We start from the raw sequence: 24,059 nt of genomic DNA, 5'->3' as shown, positions 1-24,059 counted from the left end.
CAGAACTATACAGCAAAGGGAAACCATGCAACAAATGGAAAATTTACAACAAAATAGATATAACAGCAAAAACAGAAAACTATACTGCTAAACTGTAACTATACACCAAAATGGAAAATATATACAAAAAAATAAAACGACAAAACAGAAAATAAATACAGCAGAAAAACTATACAACAGATTATTTTACAGGTCATTGCCAACATATCCGTGGGGGACCGTGCGGATACCATCTTCGCAGATCAGCCGTTTGTCGTCCTCCCACGTGATGGCCAGCTTATTGCTATATTCGCTGTATAGTATGTGCTGCCGGGAGCGAATGGCTCTTACACCCGCCCTCCTTGTGCGGTGTTCTTGCAGGGCAACCAGGTAGTCGCTGAATATGATGCGGTTTTTGACCACGCACCGCTGGATGCCCTTGGCCTTTTTCTCGCTCTTACCACCACACCTGTAGGCGTAGAGTTTGGCTCGTAAGCTTACAAACTCCTCCATCACTTCTACCCCACATTCATCTTTGAATTTGCCAACAACTTTCTTGTTGGTGGGGGAGAAGCAAGGGTGGCCGGAAGGGTAGCAGCTGGTGTCGAACTTCTCCATCAGTATAGGGTCGGCTTGGAGGTCATGGTAGAAGTCCTGTGTCTGGATCTCATACACGAAACTGTCTGTATCCATGTACGCCAGATGAATATTTTCAGAGTATTTAGGCTTCATGGTATTGTAGTGGAAGTCATACATTAGAATCTTTGATAGGTCAAGTACGGCCAGTCCGGCATAGATCGGCTTGTCAAATATTATCGTTTCATGGTTCAGGTGGACTAGAGACAAATTCGGCTCGTACATTGTGCGATCCTTGAAGGATGGGCGGCACACCAACTTCTTGAACCTCTTCTCAGAATACACCAACTCCATTTTGAGCCTTCGTCTCTTGTTCTCCATCAATTTTCCGAAGGTGGAGTTCACAGCCAACTTGAAGAACTCCTTCTCGAATTCGTTTGCTGCTGCTTTACGCTTGTTGGTGTTCAGTCGAATATAGGGCTCCAACCATGCCGACTGCTCAAACTGAAGAACTTTATGTATTCTTATGATTTTTAGTCCATGCGATACGGCTTGCTGGAGGTTTTTATAGTGGACGATGTAGTGCTCTTTATTTTCCAGCGTTGTCATCAGCTTTGATTGTTTTGAGCCGGGAGGACATTGATTCACTGGGAGAAATGGCAGGTCTTTGTGACTTTCGTGGAGCTCGGGAGGGTACTCCACGTCACACTCAATTATGTATCCAGTAGGTGAATTTTCCGGAATAGACATAACATCAACGGATGTATCCGACCATTTGAAATGACGAATTGGAAGCGGTAGAGACATCGCCCACCCGTACAAATTATTTGCATCAATATACTCTAGGAATATGGATGGCTTGGAAGCATCATATGTCTCAGGCACATATGAATTATTCGCAACACAATGACGTTTGATGCTTTGCGCTACACCACCACGAATACCAGCCTCCACAAACATATACATGTCATAATCTGTGAGTAGCTCTAGCTGTACACCTGTGGTTCGAAGCATCGCGTCGAAAGCGAACCCAGGACAAGAAATGTAGTGAGATGGATCTAAACTATATGTCTCCAAACATATGGAACGGAAATTCTCGAATACATCTGCTAGGATCAGAACATCCGTCTTCAGGTACAAGTCAGCATACTCCCCCAAAGTAGCACACTGAAACTTGTCCCAGACTTTCACTGCATGAGCATACTCCGTCTCTGAAATCCCAGAATCAGTCAGAATATTAAAGAAATCATCGATAGGTGGAAGACTCGTATCGTCTAGTCGAGCAAAAGAATCAACGAAGTCGTAGGGGAAGACTCCCTTGCGAGTAACCAACTCCAAGTCATCAGGAGCGAAAAACTCAGCAGTACTGACAAACTTGTCTGCAGGCAAGAACTCAGCGAGCGAAGCAAGACCCCGACTCATGAAACGGAACGTATCAACAAACTGAATGCTGAACTTATCATGTAACTTTTTGGAAAAAGTTATCAGCTTCTCTTCCGAATTAGGAATGATGAAGATGTCTTTAGTGTCGTACCCCAACTTCCTGATAATGAAGTTCTGATCGTACGCCAGGTTGTGGAAGAACACAATCATCTTTTTCGGTCTGCGCCTGAGAAGGTTGCAGTCATTACATGCAGGTCCAATAAATTCACCGGTGAAGTGATTATGATCACGAACTTTCTTTGCGACCCCTCCGAACTTTCCTTTACAGTAGCAACAACACCTTGCTTGCAGAAAAGCAGTGTTCTGCGAATGTGTGAGCGGAGTCATAGGAACAGACGTAGAAAATATTTTCTGTACGTCATGTCCAATCTCCACAATGCGGGATATGAATTTGTCTTCTGCGTCACAACCACGATACACTTCAGGCTGTGAAGGAAGTGAAGAAGTGAGGTGTGCTGGAATGACGGAGTTATCTGCTTTCACATAAATGCAGTAGCTGTATGCTTTATGCTTTTGGTACTGCAGCGTGTATGGCTCATCAGGATTCGGGTGACACGTATGGATTTTCTCCAGAATAGCTTCAAAGTCGCAATATACCACGATGGGCATCTTATCACTGTGATGGAAGTTTTTGAACTTCAGAACAGGTGGCTGGCCATTTTCATCAAGCTGTGGCATCTCAATCCTAACAGCAGCATGCTGTTTGCAGAGCACACTGTGTTTTTCCAAACACTGAAGACCAGTGAGCCCACTAACCCTATCCTGATCATCATAATGCTTGAAGCATCTTTTGCAAACATGAATAGCCTCAGTGTGTGTAGTGAGTTGGGACCGAACCAGGGCAGAAAATTTTTTAATGTATGTGAAATGGGACGAATCGTCATTGACCAAGAGCAGTAGATCGAAATGATGTTCTTTCTCTTCAGGAGCGACTCGTGCAGGAACAACATTCAGATTTTCGTCGATACTGTAGATGTTGATAGAGACTCCGGGGTTCTGTTTTTCAAACAGCGGTATTTGCTTGATTGGAGTAGGAAACTCGATGTTCGTGAAGTTGAATTTCTCTTCCAAGTCATGGTACCGCTGGTTGACACGTTCAGGATTCCGCCCTTCCACATACTTTACCAGGATCGCCCACTTGAAGCACATGTGATCATCCAGGTTTTGTGGATTGATCACTGCATGTTTTGTTTCGATGGAAGTAGGTAGGTCGATGTAGGAGCTGGCACGGAGTGGATCAAGCTTGTTGATTCTCAACTGTAGTCTCTTAACGGCCGATAAAGTCCATCCGGACCCCTTACCCATGTAATCTTCCTCCTCCTTGCAGATCTTGGAGATGGACTCGGCAACTGCTTCCTCCACCTCGTGAACTGCGTAGAGGGGGGCATTCATGGTTTTGAAGGCCCTCTTGTCTTCGCTGGCATCCACAGGTTTCTCGTAGTCACACTCCAGCATTATGTTAAATTTCAGCGGTCCATTCTCTTCAATCTCCTCCATGAGCTGGCTTATTATTTTTGCCTTGATGGAGTTGAGATATGCGCATATGTCCTTGGCAGTACTTGTTGTGTTTTCTGCCACGTATGTTTTCAAGTTGCCCTTGAAACCTACTTCGGCGGTGATGAAGCCGTGGGTATTGGCCAGACCCATGCCGGTCACCACCTTTGTACGACCTGGCTTGGACATAACTGCAGGCTTAACTACTGCCATCCTCTGCTTTTTGGTCGGAGGTGGAGCAGGCCTCTTGCATACCTTAATGTGGGCTTTCAATTTGTCAGCCCTGGCGAACTCCTTAGCACAGTTCTCGCAGGAATGCACTATGCGGTTTGGGTTTAGTCCACAAGCAGACTTCTCATGTCGTCTGGCATGGCTGGAGTTCTTGAAGGCCTTATAGCAGAAACTGCACCGCATGCTTGATGTCGTGGTGATAGCACCGGTACATGATGCAAGGTGCTGCTGCATCTTGTCACTGCGAGCGACAGTCTTGCCACATAGGTGGCACTGCTGGTAGTCACGATGCAGGTTCTCGGCACACTGTCACTCGTGTCGGTAGCAATTCTTAGATGCCGTGAAGGAGGCAGAGCAGAAACGACATTTCTGAACGGTAGATGTCATCTCGACAATCGGTAGTCCGGTCTCAACGTACGGAACACGCGAAGGAAGCTCGACGTACGGAGAACTGCAACAAAAGAATTAAGAATACAATGTAGCTAGATGTTACATGAAAACAAACATAACCTCAAAACTCTAGCCCTCAAGCTTACTAACCTAAACTGCTAGCAATGTTACTAAATAAAAAAAATTGCAAACATACCCTCAAAACTCTAGTCCTCAAGCTTACTAACCTAAACTGCTAGCAATGTGACTAAATAAAAAAAGTTGCAAACATATCCTCAAAACTCTAGCCCTCAAGCTTACTAACCTAAACTGCTAGCAATGTTACTAAATAAAAAGGTTGCAAACATAACCTCAAAGCTACTCCTTCATGTACAATCCTAAAAATGGTAGAATATTTAAAGTACTGATAAAAGTTAAAGCTGAAAAAGTATTCAATGTTAACTCAAAATGATTGATTACATAACCTCAAAACTACACTAATGCACAACTCAAAAATGCTAGAATATTTAAAGTACTTACTGTTAAAAGTTTAAGCTAAACAATTACTGGTTACCCACACATAAGTGTACAGAGAAAAAACTAGCTAGCAGATAACCTACGAAAAAGCTGAGAAACATAAAAATATTAACGAAACATGTAGCATACCTCAGAAAACGATGAAGTGGAGCTGCAGAAGATGATGTATCGTTGGCGGTAGGAATCATGGTAGCAGCGAAACTCACACACGAACTAGCTCACTCAAACTCCAATAACACAATGAAGCTCCGACAGCTAATCCTGGCCTTTTATAGCCTCGGACCTGCCTGTTCTTGGAAAAACCATTAGGAACAGAGTATTTCTGTTGTATCCGCCAATAGGAATGTAGTACATGGAAGTACCATTGTCTTCGGAAAAACCCAGCATGACTTATGTGCATGTCGTAGCAGGTCTGTGAGGGGTGGGGGTAGAAATGTAACCTGACAGCCAAACAGAGGAAACCTCTCTCGGGTAAAACCACTAATTACCTAGGTGATTAGAGATTAGGGCGCGAGGCACTGCCTGCATCGTGACTCATCACTCAGGAATGTCGTCTCGCAGTGCCGAGGGGACCCAAACAATAGACTTGACCGTGCATGTCACAACAGGTACATTAGTCCGCGACTTTGTGGCGCCATGAGGCGCTCATGAATGTCTGAGCCTGCCACAAACAGCTCGTCAAAGAATCATCACGAAGCACTCGAGCTGCAGTCATGACGCGCATGCTACAACAGGCCCGTTAGTCACCGACTTCGTGGCGCCAAGCTGACACTCGGGTAGACAGGTAGCTAAATGATAATACTAGTAATGCAAGGAAATAAAAAAAATCGGGTATGTTTAATACATTTTTTAAAAGTAAGAACACATTACAAAACTAAAACATTAAAAATTTATTCTACATTTATTATGACCAACATTCGTTTAAAATTTTTTAGCATTTCATTGCGAACAATCAGTTGAACATCCACAGAATGACACATTTTGCTGATGTTCCAGGAACAAACCCTTTTCACAACCATTTAAGGAGACTTTCCTTAAGCTCTCTTTTCATTGGTCAAATAAAACATCTCCCTCTCTTCCCCTTTTACAATGATGCTGCTTCACCATCACGCTAAAATTCTGTAAGACCAAAAAAATATATACTTCCCTTAAACCTTACGGTAGAAATTTCATCCTAGGATGCTGTTACTGCATCTAGAAATTAAAAATTATATTATCTCATACAGGTTTTATTTACATGTTAGACTTAACCATCCTACCACACACACACACACACACATGCACACACTTACACACACATGCGTGCGCATGCGTGCACTGAGATGAAATACATACTTGCCCACATAATGTACTTTTATTTACAAAGGCAACATATTAAAACACATAATATTTAAATTTTGTGTAGATTGGATGGTACCAGAAACCATACTGCAAAACGAGCGGACAACACTTGAGTCTTTTACTATGATTGGGCTGACGGATTGCCTCTGGAACGCCCTTGTTACCTTCAACGACTCAGAATTAAAACTTTTATCCATCAAAAAACAACAACTGTTTAACTAAGCAAACATACACCTTACACCCCTAAAAAAATTGTTATTACACAAGGCATTATTTACATGGCAGGAGACCGCACACACGAAGTGCGCAGCTTCAGGTTAGAAATATTGATTAAAATAACTGCTAAAGATGCTAATTTGTTTATGAAAAAATTGCACATGAAATACAGACACTTAGTTATTTACACACACGTACATACATACATACTTACACCCTGCATGGCTTCAGAAGGAAGTACGATATTTTAAAAACCACTCAAGACTTACATCTGTTTATGAAAAGGAGCTAAATATTAAAACATTTTCAAAGTTAATTTTAGAGATGAAATATCATGTGCAAGTCCTTGCATGCGAGAACATTTTATTACGTAATTATCTTCATTTTTCCCAAACCATAGGTCTGATGTCTGGATACCACACAAATCACATACTTAAGATATGCACTACGAGATGACTGCACGCCAGTCCAAGCCCATGCGCTTAGAGACGAAACTGCACTAGAAGCGTTAGCAAGCATTGCAATTATCTAGCTTCACTAATGCAGATTCACCTCTGACTAGGTGGACCTCCTGAAACAGTAAACATAGGACAGCGAAACACATTAAAATAATACATTTCAATACATTTCAATAATATAAAACACTGCATATTTCACGAAAATCGCCACGCAACTGACAGCCCTTTCAGTCACAATTCTGCGAATGCTATCACAGAATGCTAGATTTAGAAAGAAAGGATCATTCATTCCTTCATTATGGAACAAAGTGATACATCACATGAAGAGAAACAAAAAAGGCACACACTTCGTTCTTAGACTCGTGCCGCCTCCTTGACAGAGATAAAAGATTTAACACATAAAATAGTATATATTTCATTTCCAGCGATGAAGCTGTACCAATATCACCTTGACAAGCTTAGATGATCTAGGGAGAGACAAAGTAAATATATTAACAAAAAAACGACTAAAAATCATTTACAAACAAAATACTTAACATTCCTTCGATTACATATTTTTCTCAATTTAATAAATGAGAGAACACAAACATTTGCTTAAATCACTATTTATCAATTTTAAACTCTCGTGTACATCAGGAAAAAATATATTGTAACATTCATTATTAGTTGTAATGTAAAAAATGCAAAACAGTTTCTTTGTGGGATGTGGAATGCTCACTCACGATCGAAAAAAAGAGGGGCTTCGCTGTAACGCAAGGGGAGGGGGAAACCATCTTGAAAGTTGATGTTTCTCATATATTTGGATGTATAGTAATCAAGCAAGTAATAACATTTTGTGGTATAATCTCCGTCTGATTAAAGTTTATTTGCTAACATGAATTCACAAATTAAACGAATCTATGAGTACATTTGCTTATCTTTTATAGAAAAAAATGCACAGATTGATTGTTTTATCATGAATAACCAGGAGCACACTAAAAAAAACCAAAAACATTCTCGCCAATAATAACCAACAGCACACAAACAATAGAAAAAAACGATGTGTCAGTAATAACATGCAGCATGCGAAGAAAATCACCAAAATATTGTCAAGAATAACCATCAGTACATGTAGAATACTAATAAAAATTAATATGAAAAATGCTGAAGTGCACGGAGAAAATTATCAAATTCTTGTCAGGTAAAAAAAGCAGAAGCAAATGAAAAAAAACTCAACAAAATTATAACACAGTAAAGTTGGAGCACCCGTAGAAATCTATCGAAATTTCATGTGAAAAAATAGGAGCACTCAGAGAAAACTATCAGTGAGAAGATTAAAAACATCATAAATTATCAATTTTTTTAAAAAAGTTCAAATAAAATCCTGCCAGAACTCTCATGTTGCTTAAGCGAAGAGTTCACAAGCTGACTTGTGCCAGAACTCTCATGTCGCTTAAGCAAAGAGTTCACAAGCTGACTTGTGCCAGAACTCTCATGTTGCTTAAGCAAAGAGTTCACAAGCTGACTTGTGCTAGAACTCTCATGTCGCTTAAGCAAAGAGTTCACAAGCTGACTTGTGCAAGAACTCCCATGTTGCTTAAGCAAAGAGATCTGGCAGGATTTTATTTGAACTTTTAAAAAAAATTGATAATGTATGATGATTTTAATCTTCTCACTGATAGTTTTCTCTGAGTGCTCCTATTTTTTCACATGAAATTTCGATAGATTTCTACGGGTGCTCCAACTTTACTGTGTTATAATTTTGTTGAGTTTTTTTTTCATTTGCTTCTGCTTTTTTTACCTGACAAGAATTTGATAATTTTCTCCGTGCACTTCAGCATTTTTCATATTAAGACTTTATTGGTATTCTACATGTACTGATGGTTATTCTTGACAATATTTTGGTGATTTTCTTCGCATGCTGCATGTTATTACTGACACATCGTTTTTTTCTATTGTTTGTGTGCTGTTGTTATTATTGGCGAGAATGTTTTTGGTTTTTTTAGTGTGCTCCTGGTTATTCATGATAAAACAATCAATCTGTGCATTTTTTTCTATAAAAGATAAGCAAATGTACTCATAGATTCGTTTAATTTGTGAATTCATGTTAGCAAATAAACTTTAATCAGACGGAGATTATACCACAAAATGTTATTACTTGCTTGATTACTATACATCCAAATATATGAGAAACATCAACTTTCAAGATGGTTTCCCCCTCCCCTTGCGTTACAGCGAAGCCCCTCTTTTTTTCGATCGTGAGTGAGCATTCCACATCCCACAAAGAAACTGTTTTGCATTTTTTACATTACAACTAATAATGAATGTTACAATATATTTTTTCCTGATGTACACGAGAGTTTAAAATTGATAAATAGTGATTTAAGCAAATGTTTGTGTTCTCTCATTTATTAAATTGAGAAAAATATGTAATCGAAGGAATGTTAAGTATTTTGTTTGTAAATGATTTTTAGTCGTTTTTTTGTTAATATATTTACTTTGTCTCTCCCTAGATCATCTAAGCTTGTCAAGGTGATATTGGTACAGCTTCATCGCTGGAAATGAAATATATACTATTTTATGTGTTAAATCTTTTATCTCTGTCAAGGAGGCGGCACGAGTCTAAGAACGAAGTGTGTGCCTTTTTTGTTTCTCTTCATGTGATGTATCACTTTGTTCCATAATGAAGGAATGAATGATCCTTTCTTTCTAAATCTAGCATTCTGTGATAGCATTCGCAGAATTGTGACTGAAAGGGCTGTCAGTTGCGTGGCGATTTTCGTGAAATATGCAGTGTTTTATATTATTGAAATGTATTGAAATGTATTATTTTAATGTGTTTCGCTGTCCTATGTTTACTGTTTCAGGAGGTCCACCTAGTCAGAGGTGAATCTGCATTAGTGAAGCTAGATAATTGCAATGCTTGCTAACGCTTCTAGTGCAGTTTCGTCTCTAAGCGCATGGGCTTGGACTGGCGTGCAGTCATCTCGTAGTGCATATCTTAAGTATGTGATTTGTGTGGTATCCAGACATCAGACCTATGGTTTGGGAAAAATGAAGATAATTACGTAATAAAATGTTCTCGCATGCAAGGACTTGCACATGATATTTCATCTCTAAAATTAACTTTGAAAATGTTTTAATATTTAGCTCCTTTTCATAAACAGATGTAAGTCTTGAGTGGTTTTTAAAATATCGTACTTCCTTCTGAAGCCATGCAGGGTGTAAGTATGTATGTATGTACGTGTGTGTAAATAACTAAGTGTCTGTATTTCATGTGCAATTTTTTCATAAACAAATTAGCATCTTTAGCAGTTATTTTAATCAATATTTCTAACCTGAAGCTGCGCACTTCGTGTGTGCGGTCTCCTGCCATGTAAATAATGCCTTGTGTAATAACAATTTTTTTAGGGGTGTAAGGTGTATGTTTGCTTAGTTAAACAGTTGTTGTTTTTTGATGGATAAAAGTTTTAATTCTGAGTCGTTGAAGGTAACAAGGGCGTTCCAGAGGCAATCCGTCAGCCCAATCATAGTAAAAGACTCAAGTGTTGTCCGCTCGTTTTGCAGTATGGTTTCTGGTACCATCCAATCTACACAAAATTTAAATATTATGTGTTTTAATATGTTGCCTTTGTAAATAAAAGTACATTATGTGGGCAAGTATGTATTTCATCTCAGTGCACGCATGCGCACGCATGTGTGTGTAAGTGTGTGCATGTGTGTGTGTGTGTGTGTGGTAGGATGGTTAAGTCTAACATGTAAATAAAACCTGTATGAGATAATATAATTTTTAATTTCTAGATGCAGTAACAGCATCCTAGGATGAAATTTCTACCGTAAGGTTTAAGGGAAGTATATATTTTTTTGGTCTTACAGAATTTTAGCGTGATGGTGAAGCAGCATCATTGTAAAAGGGGAAGAGAGGGAGATGTTTTATTTGACCAATGAAAAGAGAGCTTAAGGAAAGTCTCCTTAAATGGTTGTGAAAAGGGTTTGTTCCTGGAACATCAGCAAAATGTGTCATTCTGTGGATGTTCAACTGATTGTTCGCAATGAAATGCTAAAAAATTTTAAACGAATGTTGGTCATAATAAATGTAGAATAAATTTTTAATGTTTTAGTTTTGTAATGTGTTCTTACTTTTAAAAAAATGTATTAAACATACCCGATTTTTTTTATTTCCTTGCATTACTAGTATTATCATTTAGCTACCTGTCTACCCGAGTGTCAGCTTGGCGCCACGAAGTCGGTGACTAACGGGCCTGTTGTAGCATGCGCGTCATGACTGCAGCTCGAGTGCTTCGTGATGATTCTTTGACGAGCTGTTTGTGGCAGGCTCAGACATTCATGAGCGCCTCATGGCGCCACAAAGTCGCGGACTAATGTACCTGTTGTGACATGCACGGTCAAGTCTATTGTTTGGGTCCCCTCGGCACTGCGAGACGACATTCCTGAGTGATGAGTCACGATGCAGGCAGTGCCTCGCGCCCTAATCTCTAATCACCTAGGTAATTAGTGGTTTTACCCGAGAGAGGTTTCCTCTGTTTGGCTGTCAGGTTACATTTCTACCCCCACCCCTCACAGACCTGCTACGACATGCACATAAGTCATGCTGGGTTTTTCCGAAGACAATGGTACTTCCATGTACTACATTCCTATTGGCGGATACAACAGAAATACTCTGTTCCTAATGGTTTTTCCAAGAACAGGCAGGTCCGAGGCTATAAAAGGCCAGGATTAGCTGTCGGAGCTTCATTGTGTTATTGGAGTTTGAGTGAGCTAGTTCGTGTGTGAGTTTCGCTGCTACCATGATTCCTACCGCCAACGATACATCATCTTCTGCAGCTCCACTTCATCGTTTTCTGAGGTATGCTACATGTTTCGTTAATATTTTTATGTTTCTCAGCTTTTTCGTAGGTTATCTGCTAGCTAGTTTTTTCTCTGTACACTTATGTGTGGGTAACCAGTAATTGTTTAGCTTAAACTTTTAACAGTAAGTACTTTAAATATTCTAGCATTTTTGAGTTGTGCATTAGTGTAGTTTTGAGGTTATGTAATCAATCATTTTGAGTTAACATTGAATACTTTTTCAGCTTTAACTTTTATCAGTACTTTAAATATTCTACCATTTTTAGGATTGTACATGAAGGAGTAGCTTTGAGGTTATGTTTGCAACCTTTTTATTTAGTAACATTGCTAGCAGTTTAGGTTAGTAAGCTTGAGGGCTAGAGTTTTGAGGATATGTTTGCAACTTTTTTTATTTAGTCACATTGCTAGCAGTTTAGGTTAGTAAGCTTGAGGACTAGAGTTTTGAGGGTATGTTTGCAATTTTTTTTATTTAGTAACATTGCTAGCAGTTTAGGTTAGTAAGCTTGAGGGCTAGAGTTTTGAGGTTATGTTTGTTTTCATGTAACATCTAGCTACATTGTATTCTTAATTCTTTTGTTGCAGTTCTCCGTACGTCGAGCTTCCTTCGCGTGTTCCGTACGTTGAGACCGGACTACCGATTGTCGAGATGACATCTACCGTTCAGAAATGTCGTTTCTGCTCTGCCTCCTTCACGGCATCTAAGAATTGCTACCGACACGAGCGACAGTGTGCCGAGAACCTGCATCGTGACTACCAGCAGTGCCACCTATGTGGCAAGACTGTCGCTCGCAGTGACAAGATGCAGCAGCACCTTGCATCATGTACCGGTGCTATCACCACGACATCAAGCATGCGGTGCAGTTTCTGCTATAAGGCCTTCAAGAACTCCAGCCATGCCAGACGACATGAGAAGTCTGCTTGTGGACTAAACCCAAACCGCATAGTGCATTCCTGCGAGAACTGTGCTAAGGAGTTCGCCAGGGCTGACAAATTGAAAGCCCACATTAAGGTATGCAAGAGGCCTGCTCCACCTCCGACCAAAAAGCAGAGGATGGCAGTAGTTAAGCCTGCAGTTATGTCCAAGCCAGGTCGTACAAAGGTGGTGACCGGCATGGGTCTGGCCAATACCCACGGCTTCATCACCGCCGAAGTAGGTTTCAAGGGCAACTTGAAAACATACGTGGCAGAAAACACAACAAGTACTGCCAAGGACATATGCGCATATCTCAACTCCATCAAGGCAAAAATAATAAGCCAGCTCATGGAGGAGATTGAAGAGAATGGACCGCTGAAATTTAACATAATGCTGGAGTGTGACTACGAGAAACCTGTGGATGCCAGCGAAGACAAGAGGGCCTTCAAAACCATGAATGCCCCCCTCTACGCAGTTCACGAGGTGGAGGAAGCAGTTGCCGAGTCCATCTCCAAGATCTGCAAGGAGGAGGAAGATTACATGGGTAAGGGGTCCGGATGGACTTTATCGGCCGTTAAGAGACTACAGTTGAGAATCAACAAGCTTGATCCACTCCGTGCCAGCTCCTACATCGACCTACCTACTTCCATCGAAACAAAACATGCAGTGATCAATCCACAAAACCTGGATGATCACATGTGCTTCAAGTGGGCGATCCTGGTAAAGTATGTGGAAGGGCGGAATCCTGAACGTGTCAACCAGCGGTACCATGACTTGGAAGAGAAATTCAACTTCGCGAACATCGAGTTTCCTACTCCAATCAAGCAAATACCGCTGTTTGAAAAACAGAACCCCGGAGTCTCTATCAACATCTACAGTATCGACGAAAATCTGAATGTTGTTCCTGCACGAGTCGCTCCTGAAGAGAAAGAACATCATTTCGATCTACTGCTCTTGGTCAATGACGATTCGTCCCATTTCACATACATTAAAAAATTTTCTGCCCTGGTTCGGTCCCAACTCACTACACACACTGAGGCTATTCATGTTTGCAAAAGATGCTTCAAGCATTATGATGATCAGGATAGGGTTAGTGGGCTCACTGGTCTTCAGTGTTTGGAAAAACACAGTGTGCTCTGCAAACAGCATGCTGCTGTTAGGATTGAGATGCCACAGCTTGATGAAAATGGCCAGCCACCTGTTCTGAAGTTCAAAAACTTCCATCACAGTGATAAGATGCCCATCGTGGTATATTGCGACTTTGAAGCTATTCTGGAGAAAATCCATACGTGTCACCCGAATCCTGATGAGCCATACACGCTGCAGTACCAAAAGCATAAAGCATACAGCTACTGCATTTATGTGAAAGCAGATAACTCCGTCATTCCAGCACACCTCACTTCTTCACTTCCTTCACAGCCTGAAGTGTATCGTGGTTGTGACGCAGAAGACAAATTCATATCCCGCATTGTGGAGATTGGACATGACGTACAGAAAATATTTTCTACGTCTGTTCCTATGACTCCGCTCACACATTCGCAGAACACTGCTTTTCTGCAAGCAAGGTGTTGTTGCTACTGTAAAGGAAAGTTCGGAGGGGTCGCAAAGAAAGTTCGTGATCATAATCACTTCACCGGTGAATTTATTGGACCTGCATGTAATGACTGCAACCTTCTCAGGCGCAAACCGAAAAAGATGATTGTGTTCTTCCACAACCTGGCGTACGATCAGAACTTCATTATCAGGAAGTTGGGGTACGACACTAAAGACATCTTCATCATTCCTAATTCGGAAGAGAAGCTGATAACTTTTTCCAAAAAGTTACATGATAAGTTCAGCATTCAGTTTGTTGATACGTTCCGTTTCATGAGTCGGGGTCTTGCTTCGCTCGCTGAGTTCTTGCCTGCAGACAAGTTTGTCAGTACTGCTGAGTTTTTCGCTCCTGATGACTTGGAGTTGGTTACTCGCAAGGGAGTCTTCCCCTACGACTTCGTTGATTCTTTTGCTCGACTAGACGATACGAGTCTTCCACCTATCGATGATTTCTTTAATATTCTGACTGATTCTGGGATTTCAGAGACGGAGTATGCTCATGCAGTGAAAGTCTGGGACAAGTTTCAGTGTGCTACTTTGGGGGAGTATGCTGACTTGTACCTGAAGACGGATGTTCTGATCCTAGCAGATGTATTCGAGAATTTCCGTTCCATATGTTTGGAGACATATAGTTTAGATCCATCTCACTACATTTCTTGTCCTGGGTTCGCTTTCGACGCGATGCTTCGAACCACAGGTGTACAGCTAGAGCTACTCACAGATTATGACATGTATATGTTTGTGGAGGCTGGTATTCGTGGTGGTGTAGCGCAAAGCATCAAACGTCATTGTGTTGCGAATAATTCATATGTGCCTGAGACATATGATGCTTCCAAGCCATCCATATTCCTAGAGTATATTGATGCAAATAATTTGTACGGGTGGGCGATGTCTCTACCGCTTCCAATTCGTCATTTCAAATGGTCGGATACATCCGTTGATGTTATGTCTATTCCGGAAAATTCACCTACTGGATACATAATTGAGTGTGACGTGGAGTACCCTCCCGAGCTCCACGAAAGTCACAAAGACCTGCCATTTCTCCCAGTGAATCAATGTCCTCCCGGCTCAAAACAATCAAAGCTGATGACAACGCTGGAAAATAAAGAGCACTACATCGTCCACTATAAAAACCTCCAGCAAGCCGTATCGCATGGACTAAAAATCATAAGAATACATAAAGTTCTTCAGTTTGAGCAGTCGGCATGGTTGGAGCCCTATATTCGACTGAACACCAACAAGCGTAAAGCAGCAGCAAACGAATTCGAGAAGGAGTTCTTCAAGTTGGCTGTGAACTCCACCTTCGGAAAATTGATGGAGAACAAGAGACGAAGGCTCAAAATGGAGTTGGTGTGTTCTGAGAAGAGGTTCAAGAAGTTTGTGTGCCGCCCATCCTTCAAGGATCGCACAATGTACGAGCCGAATTTGTCTCTAGTCCACCTGAACCATGAAACGATAATATTTGACAAGCCGATCTATGCCGGACTGGCCGTACTTGACCTATCAAAGATTCTAATGTATGACTTCCACTACAATACCATGAAGCCTAAATACTCTGAAAATATTCATCTGGCGTACATGGATACAGACAGTTTCGTGTATGAGATCCAGACACAGGACTTCTACCATGACCTCCAAGCCGACCCTATACTGATGGAGAAGTTCGACACCAGCTGCTACCCTTCCGGCCACCCTTGCTTCTCCCCCACCAACAAGAAAGTTGTTGGCAAATTCAAAGATGAATGTGGGGTAGAAGTGATGGAGGAGTTTGTAAGCTTACGAGCCAAACTCTACGCCTACAGGTGTGGTGGTAAGAGCGAGAAAAAGGCCAAGGGCATCCAGCGGTGCGTGGTCAAAAACCGCATCATATTCAGCGACTACCTGGTTGCCCTGCAAGAACACCGCACAAGGAGGGCGGGTGTAAGAGCCATTCGCTCCCGGCAGCACATACTATACAGCGAATATAGCAATAAGCTGGCCATCACGTGGGAGGACGACAAACGGCTGATCTGCGAAGATGGTATCCGCACGGTCCCCCACGGATATGTTGGCAATGACCTGTAAAATAATCTGTTGTATAGTTTTTCTGCTGTATTTATTTTCTGTTTTGTCGTTTTATTTTTTTGTATATATTTTCCATTTTGGTGTATAGTTACAGTTTAGCAGTATAGTTTTCTGTTTTTGCTGTTATATCTATTTTGTTGTAAATTTTCCATTTGTTGCATGGTTTCCCTTTGCTGTATAGTTCTGTTTTTCTTGTACGTTTTTCTCTTCATGAGATTTTATTTTTAATAAATACAATTTTACCCATATATTGTTTTACTATTTTAATATAAAACATGAATTCTCCTATTATTTTATTTAAAATTGGTTTCGGAAAAGTGAAATGATATTATACGCAAACATTAAAAAATATCTGCTTCCATGCAGCTTTTAAACATGTGTACGCAAGCATGAGAAGAGAATATTACTTGTAAGTTAGGAGACTGAAAAATTTCTGGTCCGCTGAGATGGAGTGATAGTTTTTTTTTTAATTATCATTACTTTAACTAACGCATCCACAACGATAGTATTGATAACATATATTTTAGTTAAAACCTATAAATGATAAGACTTTAAGAAAAAATTATGGTTACAACAACAAAATGACTGTGGATTTTGTAAATTTCGGTCTATAAGGTTCATAATAATGTTGGTAGAGAATTGAAACTCGACCTTATATACACTAACATACTTTAGAAACCTAAACCCGATGACGACATCCATCAGATGTAATCAAGATGGCGGTCTCCACTAAATAAGATGGCTGCCTCCAGCAGACAACGATGGTATATATATTTTTATTTTGATAATAAATTTATTTTAAAGAATGTGGTGTAACGAAAAAATGTAACAGGGGTTAGTGGGGTGTTCGATGACGATGTCATTGAAACAGAGGAGGGGGGGGGGGGCTAGTTGGTGTACTCGTAATGTAGAGGAGTGGGGTGTTCGATGCGCAGGTTTTTAATTAAAATTTTATTAAGTAATATATTTTTAAATTTTATTTAATTTTTTTATAAATTTTAAAATTGATTTCATTAAAATCGTATAATAAATAAAGATTTTCAAAATGGCGGACGAAACTCAAATTGGCGGAATGTTCTAGTAAACAAAATGGCAGATAAAAACAAATTGGCCGCCGGAAGTGATGTAATCCAAGATGGCCGCCGGGGTCAAAGGTCAAGGTCGAATCCAAGATGGCCGCCGGAAGTGACGTAATCCAAGATGGTGGCCGTGGCTCCCCGGCTCCCGACCCCCAACCCCCCTGCACCGGGACATACTATATATACCTACTGAGAAGCTGTTCCCAACACGCGGCAGTTTGGACTGAGGGCTCTCGAGTCTCGGTCCGATTTGATGGAAAACAATAAATTAGTTTGTCAGTCCATCAGTTCCGACCGTACAGTCCACTTTCCCGTCTCACACGCGGCAGTTCCGACTGTGCAGTTAGGACTGATCTCGTGTGGTCGCCTCGAAGGAGAACGAGGTGGCCGAGTTTGTCTTGTGTCACTGGTTACGATATAGCTGCTTTTGAAAGACTCACACTGTACTTACATGACTTTTTGACGTGACAACGTCTAATAAATCGAGGAACGCCGGCTGCACGCACGAAAAAGTGTCCCGTAACGCTCATTGTCCCGTTACGCTCATTGTACGCTTGCACCGCATCTATCTCTCTTCCACTCGATTGGACAACCATCGAATTGACTTTTTCGAGGCACATTAAACTTGAAACCCTCCCATTCGTTTCCTACTTTTCCTATCATCGTCCTGTCCTTAACAGAATAACACAGATTGGAAGAAGTTAAATAGCAAAAATGTATAAAAGTTATACATAGTTAAAATAATCTCTTCGTTAAAGTAATAAACATATTTAATTAATGAGTGCAAATAAAAGTAAATTTATCAATTAAATTCTAGATTTCATTTCACTCCTTTGTATGCATACAAAATAGAGATAATTAAATAAAAATGATTTAATTTTATTCATAAAAGTATGCAATCATTTCATCAATGTTTTGTTATGACGTTGTCACGTTAAACTATCGTCCGTAAACCGACTTTACAGACAACCAATTTTTTTTTATTTGGTATAGGAATGGTGTTTTGTGAAATAATTTCTCTTTAATGAGGCTTGGATAGAAATTGCATAAAATGTTTATGTGAAACTTCATTTTAAAAAAACAATTCGTTTAATGTTTAGTTACAGAGGTTTCATAATTAGGTATCTTGAGTTTTTGCTTGATTAACCAGCTGAGTCAATAATGTGGCAGTCAGCAAAAATTATAAGAAATTTTTAAAAAGACAAACATTATTGATGGTTTAAATACTAATATTTTAACCTAGATTTTGCAATTTTGAATCGTATTTACTATGCTACGCAATTATAGACTTTTATACCACCGTTGGTAGTCAACCAGTATATTAAAAAATTCCCTATTCCCTCCAAATTTTTCCTTCATTTTCCTTTACAGCTTAATGAACGCTTTTCTTTTAAATATTTATATGTAACTTACATTATTTCAAAATAAAATGTGAATTTTAAACTTATTGATTACGTGATTTAAAATTTCTGTATATGCCCAAAATTTCATAACCAGTAGATTCCTCACTTGCCAAATTTTTTTGTCGCAAATTAGTGAGTGAACCCGTCCGAGCGCTCATTAAAAGTGCCATTGATAGGGTTCGCAATCACAGCAGACCACTCCAAGAGACGGACTTTAAGGAGCTCGTTGAAAATATGTGTTACGTCATTCAACATTACTTCGAGCAGTTTAATTGCTGATAACAACCACATTGCTTGGATGATAACGAAGCCGATAGGACTATCAACACTTCATTTGTGTAAGTCCTCATCTCTAAAACCACTCACAATAAAACAGGATACTATGTAACAGATTTGCACTGTTACCATGTTAAAATTGTTACTACAGATCTCAGTAATAACGAAAAAAATTATCTCCTTTAACTTATGGTTGAAGCTATATGTTCATTTAAATAGTTTAATTAACTAAGCTTGTCGGGAAGTTATATATATTGTTACGATTTTCCTGCGGGTTCGTAAAGGATAGCCCAATTAAAGATTTTATTACACTACACAGTTTTATTTATTACCACTACTTGTCACTTACAAATAATCTTCTAAATTGTCAAATAATTAATTACACTTAAAGAAATGTCAATTCCCCAGTCACTCGTCCACACACCTCGCTGGGCCGCACTTCTGGCGCAACTCTCACCGCAGCACCCCTCGTGGGTCTCCGCCGCGGGACTACGCCGCCGCACTCCGCCGCCGCCGACGCACTTGCCCTTCGCCGAGGTCCGCTCGACTCCTCGCTCGAAAATTCTCTCGGGACTCCGCCGCACCCGCGACGACTCTTTCGCCCGGGAACTCTGCCACGGGAAAACTCCCGACTTCATTCACTCACTTCCTGCCCTGAAACCTTCGTCCAAGGACTTCGCCACTCTGCCGCACCCGCGGCACTATCGCCCGGAAAATCCGCCGCGGGAGAACTCCCCACTCAGACTCCCTGCCCTGGAACCTTCGTCCAAGGACTTCGCCACTCTGCCGCACCCGTGGCACTATCGCCCGGAAACTCCACCATGGGAGAACTCCCCACTGAACTCTCTCGAAGGTCGGCCCAACCTCCTTATATAGCCCTTGGGTTCCCGTCCAGAACAATCGGGCATGTCTCCGAGATATCGCGTGACCTTCGCCGTCGAAATGCCCAGAAACGCGTCGTGAGTCCTCGAAGGACGCGGCGGCTGCTCAAAGAACGCCGATAAACTCAACAAGCATCGGGTTCCCACAAAACGCGCCGATAAACATGTCTAAGTCCTTTTATTCCGCAGTGCGGCCTCTTTTAAGTAACTCGATCTGAGGCAGGTGCGCGCTGCGACGGTCAGGATGTTGCGAGACAGTATGACACGAGATACCAGGGAGAGGATGCGGGTGGAAGGGGGGCGCAGACAGGCCGAACGAGCGCGGCGACGCCAAGCACTGCAGCCAAGTGCGATCGTAACAATATAAACCATTCTTCTACGACGAATCGTGACCAAAATTCCTTCCTTACTCTATAAATGTATCTCAACAATTTTGTTTATCGGGTGATAAACTGAAACCACCATGTGTGATTAAAATTTAAAATTGAGGATTAACATAATCACCCCTTTACTTACGTGTAATATATATGGATTGCTTTATTGATTTACCGAGAAAAAAATACAAAACAGGATGGTACTGAAAAAATTATTTGGTAAATATGTAGTGTACGGTTTATCGTCAAACAAAATTTTAAAAATCTGAAATAACTTTCATTATATGCTCTTTTAGGTCCTCTTTTCATTACAGCCTGCGGAGATAAGAAATTCCAATTAATTTTGGAGATATCGAATTTTTAAATTTTAATCACTATACCTGTACATTCACATGGCGTTCACAATTGTTTTTTGTTTACGAGTATCAATTGTTTTTATTGGATAATGTTGTCACGTGATAGTTCGTGATAGTCCAATATTCAAATGAACCAATAGGTGATGATTTATTCATTTATAATCATTTCCTACTAATGGCAAAGGAAGTGTACCCGCCTCCAACTTAGGTGGGTTTTTAACGTTTCAAATTTTTATGCTTTATTTGTTAGTTGCGCGTAAAAAAATAACGTTAGGTCAGCTATATTATAAATACTTTAAAACTTAACAACCATTAATATTAATTTTAATATTTTTAATGTCCGTTCAGTTTCAAAGCATTTATAATGTAGCTGACCTGACCTAATCTACCTTTGTCCCGTTTTGTTAGGTCAGGTCAGTTACATTATAAATACTCAAAACTATACAACAAGTAAAATTAATTGATATTATTTTTAATTTCTGTTTATTTTGAAGTATTTATAATGTAACTAACCTTACCTAATGGAAATTTTCTGTTATTTAGGCATTCACGCACAAACGGCAAAATATAAAATGGCGAAGTTCGAATGATTACATAGGTCTTGTATTGCAAAATAAGAACGGCGATATCTCCAAAAGTAATTGGAATTTCTTATCTCCGCAGGCTGTAATGAAAATAGGACGTAAAAGAGCATATAATAAAAGTTATTTCAGATTTTTAAAAAGTTGTTTGACGATAATCCGTACACTACATATTTACCAAATATTTGATTTTATATTGGCGAACCGGATACCCATAACTGCAAGGGAAGTGAATCGAAAGGTAAATGTAACGATAGCAACAGGTCTAATTGTAGTTACTTTCTGCGGGTACCAATAATAATTTAATATGTTCTCTTTAATGAGGGTGTTTTAAGGGATGTGTTCGTTGCTAATCAATTAATCAATACCTGTTAAATTGAAGTCTTAAAACATATTTGTCGTAGCTTAGCCACAAACGAGTAAATAAAAGAAGGAAGATGCAGAAGAGGCCAAAAATCATGACCCCCCCCCCCCCCCCCCAGCATTTTATTCTTAAACATTACATATGAAGAAGAAAAAAATGGTGATTCAGTTACATTATTTATTTACAATTTTTGTACTTACAATATTTAAACAAATTTATTTTATTTATTAATAGTATTTATCATGATTACTCAATAACCTGTGGAAGAAGATTATTATTTTACAATTTAAAATACGTAAATCTCTTGCCAAGTCCAACACCTGTATGCCATTGTCTTGACGCTTTACACATAGAGACCTGAAAAATTCACGGGTTCATTTCGTGTTATGCTAAAATTCAAATAACTATACCTTAGTGCTGCTTCTGCCATTGGTTCACTGTTAATCTGGAGGACTGAGGGCCAATTAGAGACCCTCACTCGAAGAAGAGTCGGATCACACGAACTAAATAGGCACTGAAAGCCCGTGACTTCACTTGGTCAACTATTTATAGCAGTCAGTCATTATTACTTTCATTGAATAAGCTCAATTATAAACTCTGCCTTTACGAAGACAAAGATGAAAAATAAAACGATGTGAAATACTTAAGGCTTGGATACTGGGGAAACCAATATGTCGTCTTTGTGGTGGCTAGCCCACGCCTTCAAGCATGTGGGATAGCCCTTACATTCACAGGTTTGTATGCAAGAACGCTATTGTAAACTGTGGTGGCCCTTTTTCCAAACTCAGCATTACCAACCACTGCTGCTTCTTAAAATAGCTGTTTTTTTTATTATTCTTCTGAGTGAGGCAGTTTTCCAAATACACTGCCTCGATTCTACTCGTAAATATAAATAATCAACATTAAATTTACTCATTTCGCAGACACCGAGCAGAATGAAACAGTGACAAGGTCGGCAACCCTGCGTGCACTCGGCGGATCGCAGCACTGTGAATGGAAGGTTGCCACACAACACAGTTGTGTCAGGAAACGCTGGAGCATTCAGTGTCCAGAGCTTAGCAAGAAACCACGTGGTTCGAAAACTGCTCAACACGTCACAGTGGTGTCTTGTTTCAGAATTTCGTCTTTTGAGCTGTTATTTTCTGGAGAGTGATAAAGGGCTGAAAAACGAGTGTTTTCAGAATAGTTTTTTAGACGTGAAACACCAGGGAAGGATTCTTGAAAACACACAAGGGGCTTGCGTCACACCTTTTGTCTTCGTTTCCCCGCCGTCAGTCGTGGTGGCCGCTACGCACTGGGGGAAGACTGCGTGCCAAACCAGAGGCTGTGCCGACATGGACACATCCCAGGTCGGGCTTCCTGGAGCGTGGCTGAGTTCGCTGTCGGCTGTCGGCTGTCACCCGTCATCTGTCCGCTGGACGCAGTCACCCGTCACCCGTCATCTGTCCGCTGGACGCAGTCACCCGTCACCCGTCATCTGTCCGCTGGACGCAGTCACCCGTCACCCGTCATCTGTCCGCTGGACGCAGTCACCCGTCACCCGTCATCTGTCCGCTGGACGCAGTCACCCGTCACCCGTCATCTGTCCGCTGGACGCAGTCACCCGTCACCCGTCATCTGTCCGCTGGACGCAGTCACCCGTCACCCGTCATCTGTCCGCTGGACGCAGTCACCCGTCACCCGTCACCCGTCATCTGTCCGCTGGACGCAGTCACCCGTCACCCGTCCGCTGTCACTCGTCATCTGTCCGCTGGACGCAGTCACCCGTCACCCGTCACCCGTCACCCGTCACCCGTCACCCGTCACCCGTCACCCGTCACCCGTCACCCGTCACCCGTCACCCGTCCGCTGTCACCTGTCCGCTGTCACCTGTCCGCTGTCACCTGTCCGCTGTCACCTGTCCGCTGTCACCTGTCCGCTGTCACCTGTCCGCTGTCACCTGTCCGCTGTCACCTGTCCGCTGTCACCTGTCCGCTGTCACCTGTCCGCTGTCACCTGTCCGCTGTCACCTGTCCGCTGTCACCTGTCCGCTGTCACCTGTCCGCTGTCACCTGTCCGCTGTCACATGTCCGCTGTCACCTGTCCGCTGTCACCTGTCCGCTGTCACCTGTCGGCTGTCACCTGTCGGCTGTCACCTGTCGGCTGTCACCTGTCCGCTGTCACCTGTCCGCTGTCACCTGTCCGCTGTCACCTGTCCGCTGTCACCTGTCCGCTGTCACCTGTCCGCTGTCACCTGTCCGCTGTCACCTGTCCGCTGTCACCTGTCCGCTGTCACCTGTCCGCTGTCACCTGTCCGCTGTCACCTGTCCGCTGTCACCTGTCGGCTGTCACCTGTCGGCTGTCACCTGTCGGCTGTCACCTGTCGGCTGTCACCTGTCGGCTGTCACCTGTCGGCTGTCACCTGTCGGCTGTCACCTGTCGGCTGTCACCTGTCGGCTGTCACCTGTCGGCTGTCACCTGTCCGCTGTCACCTGTCCGCTGTCACCTGTCCGCTGTCACCTGTCCGCTGTCACCTGTCCGCTGTCACCTGTCCGCTGTCACCTGTCCGCTGTCACCTGTCCGCTGTCACCTGTCCGCTGTCACCTGTCCGCTGTCACCTGTCCGCTGTCACCTGTCCGCTGTCACCTGTCCGCTGTCACCTGTCCGCTGTCACCTGTCCGCTGTCACCTGTCCGCTGTCACCT

General features: G+C 41.6%; 2 protein-coding genes across 3 annotated transcripts in view; both read right to left on the bottom strand.

Annotated features, from left to right (window-relative positions):
• Positions 1-22,712, bottom strand: part of LOC134538816 (endo-polygalacturonase-like) — a 47,288-nt gene extending 24,576 nt beyond the window's left edge. Inside the window, exon 1 of the mRNA XM_063380321.1 lies at positions 22,625-22,712. Within this exon, the coding sequence (XP_063236391.1) occupies positions 22,625-22,712 (88 nt within the window). The remainder of the gene's footprint in view (positions 1-22,624) is intronic.
• The window catches only part of LOC134538815 (probable cytochrome P450 49a1), a 123,224-nt gene that overhangs the window by 21,077 nt on the left and 78,088 nt on the right, over positions 1-24,059 (bottom strand). The window contains exons 12-13 of one of the 2 annotated variants that reach the window (XR_010076213.1): positions 23,050-23,357; positions 21,877-22,930 (exon numbers count right to left, since the gene is read on the bottom strand). The exons of the other annotated variant lie outside the window; for it this stretch is intronic. The gene's annotated coding sequence lies outside the window, so the exon portion shown is untranslated. Of the gene's footprint in view, positions 1-21,876; positions 22,931-23,049; positions 23,358-24,059 lie in introns of those variants that run through there. 2 annotated transcript variants of the gene reach the window in all.

This window comes from Bacillus rossius, chromosome 14 (genome assembly GCF_032445375.1).
Source record: "Bacillus rossius redtenbacheri isolate Brsri chromosome 14, Brsri_v3, whole genome shotgun sequence".
Lineage (NCBI taxonomy): Eukaryota > Metazoa > Arthropoda > Insecta > Phasmatodea > Bacillidae > Bacillus > Bacillus rossius.
This window is presented reverse-complemented; position numbering and strand designations above follow the sequence as displayed.